Source organism: Pseudochaenichthys georgianus, chromosome 3, assembly GCF_902827115.2.
Source record: "Pseudochaenichthys georgianus chromosome 3, fPseGeo1.2, whole genome shotgun sequence".
NCBI lineage: Eukaryota > Metazoa > Chordata > Actinopteri > Perciformes > Channichthyidae > Pseudochaenichthys > Pseudochaenichthys georgianus.
In genome coordinates, this window is record NC_047505.1 from 14227199 (window position 1) to 14237546 (window position 10348).

Here is a 10348-nt window from a genome sequence, read left to right on the forward strand (position 1 = left end):
CAGGTTATGTGCGTAATCTGAAATGCGTACCGTCACTTGTGTCACAAAGCGCATTTGCGTACCGACGTACTTGTGAAGCTTTTCCAGAAGGCGGTTAGATCACCGGACGACAGAGTCGGTCTCCGTGTGCACAGACAGGGCTGATGTTAACGTCGGTCTGTAAAACGGAACTGTGCCAAAACTACGCCAACCGGCTGCGGAGGGATAGAAATCAACACGTAATGAATTAAGACCCCACGGTTTGATGATTGATAGGTGTGTGGGCTGTCTTTCATTTTGACACACAGACATTTTTTATAATAAACATAGATACTGTATGTTAAATGGATATATCCGCCTTCTTTCATTTATCTTTCCATTCCCACAACAATATACATAAATAAATGGCATATTTTGGACATAGTTCGAATGGTGATTAATCATGATTAATGAATTTTTAAGCTGTGATTAATCTGATTAAAAATTGTAATCGTTTGACAGCCCTAATATATATATATATATATATATATATAAATTGAAGTGAAAATGTGCAGCAAAAGTCCATGTAGCCACAGAGTCTTTGGACATATGAACAACTATGCTTTTAGATAATTGCTAAAGTCAGTGTGCTAACATGCTCACAGCTACTTTTGTATATGAGTTGATAGTTAATTCAAATTGCTAGTATGAAATGTTTAAATGTGATTCCAAGGTGATTAAAGCATTAGAGGCTTCTTTCCCAAAGGGTGAAAAGGTTCCTTCTTCTGGACTGTATTTAGAATCACAGTAAAGAAACTTCATTTGAAGACATTCAGAAATATTAATTTGGCCTCAGCGTTTGGGAAGTAAACTTGACTGTAACCTCGAGAGGTTCAGGTCTGGTTTCTAATTGTGTCGGTGGTTGGTGGTCCTTCCTGCTCTTTAACCACATGTTAGATAGGAGCAACCTGAACCGTACATCCTGCATTCTGTGCTCTGCTTTAGACTTAAACACATGTTTTTGTTTTGTGATGCTGAATAACAAAATAAATGTTAAGTATAAACTGATCAAATCAAGTTTTATTTGTATAGCACATTTATAAACGATTTTTGGTCGAGCCAAAGTGCTGTACATATAATAAAATTAGCCTACAGTAGAGACACTTTACAGCAAATACAACAGCACAGATTATTCAGAATATCAGTATGAGAAAAACGACACCCTCTATCCTTAGACCCTCACATCGTACAAGGAAAAACCTCCAGAGAAAACCCACAGTTTAAAGGGAAAAATGGGAGAAACCTCAGGGAGAGCAACAGAGGAGGGATCCCTCTCCCAGGACGGACAGACGTGCAATAGATGCCGTGTGTAAATCGAAGAGATAATACATTTGACAGCATATAGACCGAATGTTAGGAAATACATGTGTCTGTAATAAGAAGATGAATCCACGAGGATGTCAAGCTACAATCCTGTGGAAGCCATCAGGGAAGCAGCATGGCGAGACCCAAGGCAGGACCGCAGAGACAGGTTCAGCCACGACCCGAAACGTCCGTCAGCTTGTCTATTTGATTACCTTTGTGTTTATCTGTTTGAGTTCTGTGAAAGAGAAACACTTAACTCATGGTTTGTAATGCTGTTTAAATTATCCCGTATTTGAAACATCTTTGTCTGTAATGCAGGACTTTTCCACCAGGAAGAATTCAACTAAATATGTAAATAATTCTTAACAAACTGGATTTGGATTCATGAAGCTTTCTCTGCTCTCAGTAGTCAGCTCACCACTCTCTCTGTGGAAAATGTGGCTTTAAATGAATTTATTACATGGCTTAGTTGAATACTCTATTCTGATTGGTCAATTCAGAACACGTGACACGTTGTTAATCCAGAACAGACAGACCGCTGTCAAGCACTTGTTGACCGTTGTTAAGGACGCTCACATCTGCACAATGAAGTCCGTTCGATTTAACTGTATACAGTTTGGCTGAAAAGCAAACTGCATGCAGCTTCGGGTCGGGATCCTGATCTGCCTGTCGGGTGTTCTTTTACCCATAATTATCCCTTACGTCAACTACGGCCACTGTAAGCTGAGCCAAAGGACTATTGATGTTAGGGCTATTTCTCATTAAAACCATACAATAATTATGAATACATTTTTGTTTTGTCTATCCCACCTCCAGGCCCTGAACAAGAAGGAGCACAGAGGCTGCGACAGCCCTGACGCTGACGCCACTTACATCCTCACGCCCCATACTGAGGAGAAGTACAAAAAGATTAATGAAGAGTTTGACAACATGATGAAGTGTCATAAACTTGTAAGTTACGCTGTGATTTATTGTGTTCATCCAGTACCACCTTGCTAAATAAAATATGTTAAAGGGATCATTTGGATTTGTTTAAGTGATGTTGTATGAGTAAATGATGATCTATGTTCCTTCAGTAAGGAGAATAATCTCACAATCACTCAAACAAACGTATTTATCGTGTTGGGGGGTTTTATACCATCTACCCAGTTCCTAGGCCCCTTAGACTTCAAAGATATCTTTGTTCTTAAAGGTTTAGCGAGGGTCTATTCAAAGCGTAGCACCATGGCAGGTGATTTCCATTCAAATGATATCTCGCCCCGTCCATCTCTTACTTCATCATTTGTAATACTGCAGTAACTAACTAAAAATGGTTACAAAATTACACAATTACATAATAACGCGATTCTATATTGTCAAAAACTTGAGATCCACACTTGGACTTCGAGCATCGTAGTCAAACTCTTTTGCGCACTGAAAGCTGCGCTATGACACTATCACCTATCGTAGATCATAACAGAAACATAACCTTAGCATAGTCCATCTAAATATATATATATATATCCCTTTAAGAGACTGTACCCCATTCCCACTGGCACGAAAATCGTATTGGTTTTCCCGTTTTACATTACAATTAGCTGACACTTTTATCCAAAGCAACTTCCACACACGTACGTACCGCAGACAAGACTGTGGAAGCTGTCTGAAGAGGCCCTATTGTGCTTTTTTGGTGTTTTCCCTTTCCTGAAGTGTGTTATATAGGTTTTTGTGCATGCAAAGGCTAAAATCCCAAAGTTCCCTCCAAAGGGGACCACTCCATTAGACTCCTTTGTTTACTTCCGTGTCATAGTGACATCACTATGTAACAATGGCACTTCCATTGGCTAATGTCCCAACACATTGTACATGGTATGCTAATCACAACACCGCCGGCCAGCTAACCAATCAGAGCAGACTGGGCTCTGGTTTCAGACGGAGGGTGAAAAGAGGTGCTGCAGCACAGGCAGTATGAGAACATAACTAAAAAGAGCTTTCTGAACATTAAAGCATGGAGACATGTCACAGTAGAGACACAACATATACATATGAACATGGAAATGAGCATAATAGGGCCATGTTAAGTATCTTTCCCAAAGACAATTTGTTGATTGCAGGGCTGGGCTTCAAAACACTGACCCTCCAATTGGCCCATTAGTCCCCTGATCCACAGCCACTTATTCTGTGTCTACAGACCAGATTAGTCAGTTATTTATCTGATGATGATATTGTTGATCCCTTCAGTTTGGTTGCTGATAATACAAACACAGAAAATATAAACAAGTATTGTGTTTTTGTATTGATTATGTTGACATGTCTCTATTGGTCACTTCCTCTCCAGACCACCAACCTTCCACAGCAGAACTTCCTGCATGGCAGCATGGTGTACAGCCCTGGTGCAGGAGGAGGGGGGGGAGGGGGAGGAGGAGCGACCTCCCAGGCTCTCGCTGCAGCCACAGCAGCTCTGGCTGACAGTGGGATCCTCTCCTCACCTCACACACACCTCCAAAGAAACATTAACCCCTCACAGAGACCTCCCAGCAATGGAAACACAGGTGTGTGTGTGTGTGTGTGTGTGTGTGTGTGTGTGTGTGTGTGTGTGTGTGTGTGTGTGTGTGTGTGTGTGTGTGTGTGTGTGTGTGTGTGTGTGTGTGTGTGTGTGTGTGTGTGTGTGTGTGTGTGTGTGTGTGTGTGTGTGTGTGTGTGTGTGTGTGTGTGTGTGTGTGTGTGTGTGTGTGTGTGTGTGTGTGTGTGTGTGTGTGTGTGTGTGTGTGTGTGTGTGTGTGTGTGTGTGTGTGTGTGTGTGTGTGTGTGTGTGTGTGTGTGTGTGTGTGTGTGTGTCACCACCCTGCTCTAGAAAATGAAACTCAGTCTTAAAGAGGCTAATGTCTACATGTATTGATGTGCTCCTCAGGTGATATGGCTCTACAAAATGGATCTGGGTCTGGTATGTATTTCACAGGAGTGATCCAAACACACACAATGACAACACTTTACCCATAAGCCTCACAGTCACCTACACGAGTACATATAGCTGTAGATCAACTCATGTTACACCAAGGAAGTACATTTTCTACTACTACCTCAAAGGATGTCATCCCGGAAGTTTAGTTAATTATTCTTTACATTTGAAGTCTCCCTGTAAAAGACTCAACCGTGTTGTCCTCTCCTCTCCCATCCTCTCAACATACCCTCGCCACTTTGTGTACCCAGCATCCTTCGTGATCAGACTTTACCTGCTGTAGAGTGCTACAGTTGTGACGTATTTTTGTGGGCCAACCCAGAAGTGAGAATCTCAAGGGAACTAAAATCAATAGGATTTGTCAATTGGATTTGGGATTATTGCAAGAAATAAGTTCTGTGGCAAACAAATACTATTTTGTTCCTGGTTTATGTCATCTGTGTTTCTCTATAATGTTTTGATCGTCAGCCCTGGTCACAAACTGTCCTCTCTGCAAACTGTCCTGCCTGTGGTGCACTGCTCTCCCTCCCAGAACAGCATGTCTCATAAGAACACTGCCATTATGTAATGTCAAGAGCAAGACAATATCAATTATTCAATATTATCTACTGTATAATATATAGCTGTACTTTCTCCATTCAGAGCATAGTGGAAGACAGGTTTATTTAATGGATCTAAGACGTGGGACTGTAACCTCCCCCTGGTTTTGAAAACAACATTTAGTTGCATTGTGCTTTTATACTAAGGCTCTGAAAATCAAACCAATATCCTTACCATCACTTCCTAAATGTCTTTCTCCATTTCTGTGTTCAGTAAACGGTTTTGTGGGCTCCCCTGGTGGAGGCAGCTTGGGGAAGATCCTACAGCCCAAATCTCCTCCTCTTCCACACAATAGCTGCAAAACGGACCTCCGAGTGGTCGTCCCTCAGTCCAAAGGAATGATGCACACACTCGTAAGTCTGACAAATATGCCTGTTTGAAGCTGTTTGATAAAAAAATAAAAAAGTTGCATTATTTTGTTAGTGGTCACTAGGGGGCAGCCATAAAACCAAACTGACAGATGGACACCGCCCCCTTTAAAGGGGCCTATTATCCTCATTTTCAGGTTCATATTTGTATTTTGTGTCTCTCCTGTGACATGTCTCCATGCTCTAATGTTCAAAAAGCTCTTTATTTTTCTCATACTGCCTGTGCTGCAGCACCTCTTTTCACCCTCTGTCTGCCTGAAACCAGATTGCTCTGATTGGTTAGCTGGCCGCCTCTGTTGTTATTAGTCAATCGCTTAGAGATGTCCTGCTCCTTAGCCAATCATGTACAATGTGTTGGAGCACTAGCCAATAGAAGTAGTCTCTCAACAAGTGCACGCTACAAGAGGTTTTGGTCATTCGATGCAGGAAATCTCCCTGCCTGTCTTCTTTCGTCCTTCACCTCCACCAGTTATTGATTTGCCCTTAACTCCCGTGCTGTTGCCCTGCCCTCCCAGACTATACTCAAACATGATGTAACAATCAGCAAACAAGGGAACGTAGATTGATTTGTAATGAAGGCATAAACAACAACATGCTAAAATGTCCACAAAACAGAAGAGGGTGACGGCTGTACAGATGTCACAGTAATGTGTATGCGACCGTGTTGAAGTCATTACCGTGTTAGCTCAAACTTTAGTTCTCTACTATGGTATTTATTATCTAGGGACAGGAGTGTGTGTGTGTGTGTGTGTGTGTGTGTGTGTGTGTGTGTGTGTGTGTGTGTGTGTGTGTGTGTGTGTGTGTGTGTGTGTGTGTGTGTGTGTGTGTGTGTGTGTGTGTGTGTGTGTGTGTGTGTGTGTGTGTGTGTGTGTGTGTGTGTGTGTGTGTGTGTGTGTGTGTGTGTGTGTGTGTGTGTGTGTGTGTCCTCATTGCCGACATTATCAGTTCGGAGCGGCTACAACCCAGAGAGAAACAACACACACTTGTAATGACTGTTAGAAATGTGTAGTAAAAGTTTAAAGAGCAGCTTTACCAGCGGGGCTTAGAGTGTGCCAAACCAATGTATCTTAATTTCTGACTGTGAGTAATCAGGAATTAATTGCCCACTAGTATTTAGTGTGTTTTTAATGAATTGTTAGAGCACTCCATCAAGTGAATTCCCACAGAGGTTGAAGCAGGACCTGATTACATTCCTTAATGAGACCGCTACCAGTTCCAATGCAAAATGCTTTGTCACGTAAAATAGCTCAAATGTTTATAATTAACTATTAATTGCTTTATTGATATTTGACACCTCCATTTGACTCATTTGAAGACAAAGGCGAACAAATATATATTAACATTATTAGCACAGAACAACGCATGGATGACAAAAACAGTGAATACAGGAAATCAAAATGTTGTTTATATTGATAACAAAATGTGTTTTTTTTTATTAAAAATAAACAAATACATAATAATTATCAATATTATTATTATTGTTATTATTTTAGATTTCTGACTTTTTTGCCTCTTCTCTATAAACATGATGTATTATTATTATTATTATTTAATAGAACTAAGTAATTAAGGGGATCAAATAGTATTTTAGCAAAGAAACTAGGCCCTGTATTTTTTGTAATAATGACTAGCCTTGATGGGTTAGCAAAGTTTAAAAATGAGGTGAAGAAACTGGCAGGTTGGTAAATGTTTGTTTGACTTTTAGTAATGAAAAACATTCAGCATCCATGGCAACCCTGTGTTCTGTCCAACGTATGAAAATACAGTTTTACTGACACCATGTGGTTAAAATGGGGCATCGCAAGCCGTGTCCAGCTGCATCCTTTGAACCACGACACAGGATAAATGCAATACATGAATAAACATGTGGGTTTTCTGTATTCCCAGGGTACCCAGAGGCTGAGTGGCAGTCTGTCCACCCCGGTGGTCTCCATCTCCACACCCAGTCTCTCCCACCAGAGTCTGGTCTACTCCAGCATCGGCTCTCCGTACAACAACGGTACCTAATGATGATTATTGTATTAGTGCTGCATTGCATTAACAGCACAAATACAATGTCTGATACTAAGACTGATACTGAAGCTGTATTAATAAAGATTGACTGGATGTACCGCTGTGTGTACTATCTATCTTACGTGAGGTCTCTCTCTGTCAGATTACTCTCTGAACAGTCCCGAGCTATCGGGCTACTCCCCCACTGCAGGACTCTCTTTGGGCTCCTTGACGGCGTGGCAGCAGCACCAGTTGAGCTCACTGGGGTAAGAAATCTCTCTCTATTAGTATCAGTTGGCATCGTTTATTTACACTAAGACATAACCAGTGTACTGAACACGCACATGTACAGGAGGTGACAAAGATGTGAAGTGGCTCAGGAATGGAGAGAGAGGACCACTAAATTGTCTAATCGTTGTAATGAAGCTATTAATACTCACTTTAAAGACGTATGGTCACGCCAGATGACGAATCCTGAAGGTATTGAATCGAGCAAGGATGTGTTTTCATTCTTATGAGTTCAACTTTCAAAAGGTACAAATGTATTTGTTAGATTGAATGAAATCCAGTGGTAGACGCTCTACATGCAAATGAATGTAATCCTGAAATTGTATTATTTTATTATACATTAAAATATTAGATTAGTATTTGCTAAAAAATAAAATGTTCAAAGCATTTTATGTATGTATTGTTTGTGGTAGATGAAGAGATTAGGGGTGATTATAACCAATGTCCATATACTTAATATATAACAATATTTTGTATTGTCATAATAGATAATACTCATTTTATAAGACATTAGTACTTTCAACTCAATATATTTAGTAAGAGTACATATATTTATACATTTACAAATATGATAATCTGAATAATTCATCTGTTTCTTCAACACAGATGTCACCTTCATATGTAAATGTTAAATAAGCGGCGGGTGGGGATTCTCATTCTTATTTGTTGTATATAAATAGGAACATATTTACCTCTTTTATTGTAGTGAAATGGAATGGGTTGTATGTAAATTATCCCAGATTTGTAGTTAAAGGGAGATGTTGGCTTTTTGACGTGCGTTTGAGACACTTGACCATACTGTAGGTTGTGTGATTATGACAGTTGATTGTGGTTAACATGCCCCTTATTTGGAGAGCCAGACAGAGTAACAGCACAACAGTTAACCATGTACTGCTGTTGACGGGGGCAGCTACAAATTGTATTGTTGCCCCTTTAAAGTTAATTATCGGTTCAAGTATTGGCTATATTTCCAAAACGTTACCCTTCTGTCAAACTGCCACAGGACAACAGTGTGAGCCAACCTTTCCTTTAGTCAGTTTCTCCACTAGGTGTCGCCATCACTCCACAGTCATAGCCTTCAAACATCCTCTTCCTCTCTCCCTCCGTATACAGGTCTGGGAGCTCCAGTCTCTCCATCAACACCGACCACGACATCAACATCAAAGCTGAACCGACCTCCCCGCCCCGCAACCACCTCAGCCAATCAGGGTACATGACCCAGGCTCACGGCCCTCCTCATCCTCACGCCTCCAGCAGAGCAGAGATGGGGAGGTCTCCCGCGGACAGCATCAGCTCCTCCTGCAGCTCCCACGAGGGCGGAGGCAGCGACCGGGAGGAGCAGCAGAGGCGGGACTTCCTCCCTGTGAACCGCTCAGAGGGCATGGAGGGTCCAGCGACGGTCAAACGAATGCGAATGGACAGCTGGGTGACATAAAGCCTGCAGTCACATGATGTCACAACAGCAGGGCGAACACAGGAAGGACACTGTTATGCAAATGTATTTATTTGATGTGTTCTGTTGTGTTATTAAGTTTTCATTTGTTTTGTGGTCAGATTTTCAAAAGTCAGTCTGCGTATTCTGGATCCGTCCAAATTCTCTCATCAACTTTCAGAGAATGTTAAAAGGAAAAGTTCACCAACCAAATGGTCATATGTACATCAAATCCTCACTCCGTGTCACTTTGGATTCTTGAAGAACAATGCGTTTTCCTCGCATGCCTCGCATCGAATCAAGAATATAAGAAGAAATAATAACCAACATCTAATTATTTTTTACATTTTATGCATTAACAATCACAGGCTTGTAATGCTTGGAAAGATGTTAGTAAATAGTCATTTTAAGAATCAGAATCAGTATATTTTATTTATCCCGGGGGAAAATTGACAATATTAGAATTATATAAAATAAAATAGAATAAAATATTTACTTTAACGTAAGATGTTAAGGTAATAATAAAAAAATACAATAAAATACTTATATTTATTTAAATTGAAGTAAAATGTCTAATAAACATTGAATTAAAGAAAAAAAATGTTCACATTGTACTACAATATATGTATTACAATATTGACACAATTATATTAGTATTCATAATTGATCAATGCGGAACAACACACAGGTTTAGCTGCTATTAGTGTCCTACAGTCTATTGGCTGAAAGTGTATATGGAGAGTAAGGAGAATAGTGTGTGATAGCGCGGCTCCTATATCACTTGATGATGAATTTTTTCCAATTTTTGGATGGAGAAAGGCATACGAGGAAAAACAAAAAACTTCAAGAAATCACGCTAACACGGGGTAAATCCTTGATTTAGAAATTATAATTTGGGGGTTAATTATTCCCTTAAAACATATCATGGCATCCTCTAAAAATATAAAGAATTGAAGCATCACAGGCTGATTATGTGGGTCCAATTGCAGAACAATCTGTCTATTTCTTATCCAGCGGTATGCAATACTGTACACAAAAAAAATCAAAAAAGGTGAGATGTATTGTTGATTTTGGTGGTAAAGCAGTGAAATGCTTCCGGATGCCTCCCACTGGGTGTCACCAGATTCATTTCTGATCTTCTCAGGGTTTGAAACATTGAACGAGTCCAACATGAAAGCAATACCACCTCCTATTTTTTACAAATAATACTTATTTATATCAGCCAAAGCAGTATGCTGTTTTTATGTTGTTTGTGTGAGTTTTTATATTGTGCACAGAATAAGATAATACTTCAGTCAGATTTCAAACTGAACGCCATGGACACCTGTTCTGTATGTACTTCCAAAAAAGTTTGTAATTGTTTTGTATATACTATCTTTAATATATATCACTTTTGGTGTAACTCTA

At 40.1% G+C, this 10348-nt stretch overlaps 1 protein-coding gene across 3 annotated transcripts in view; it reads left to right on the plus strand.

Moving 5' to 3' along the window:
* LOC117465777 (myocyte-specific enhancer factor 2A-like) overlaps positions 1-10348 on the plus strand; it is an 89984-nt gene extending 79636 nt beyond the window's left edge. For all 3 annotated transcript variants that reach the window (XM_034108796.1, XM_034108814.1, XM_034108805.1), the window contains 7 exons: positions 2140-2274; positions 3641-3854; positions 4214-4246; positions 5075-5214; positions 7117-7228; positions 7385-7487; positions 8623-10348. In XM_034108796.1, coding sequence (XP_033964687.1) covers positions 2140-2274; positions 3641-3854; positions 4214-4246; positions 5075-5214; positions 7117-7228; positions 7385-7487; positions 8623-8944 — 1059 coding nt within the window. In that variant the 3' untranslated portion in view covers positions 8945-10348. The remainder of the gene's footprint in view (positions 1-2139; positions 2275-3640; positions 3855-4213; positions 4247-5074; positions 5215-7116; positions 7229-7384; positions 7488-8622) is intronic.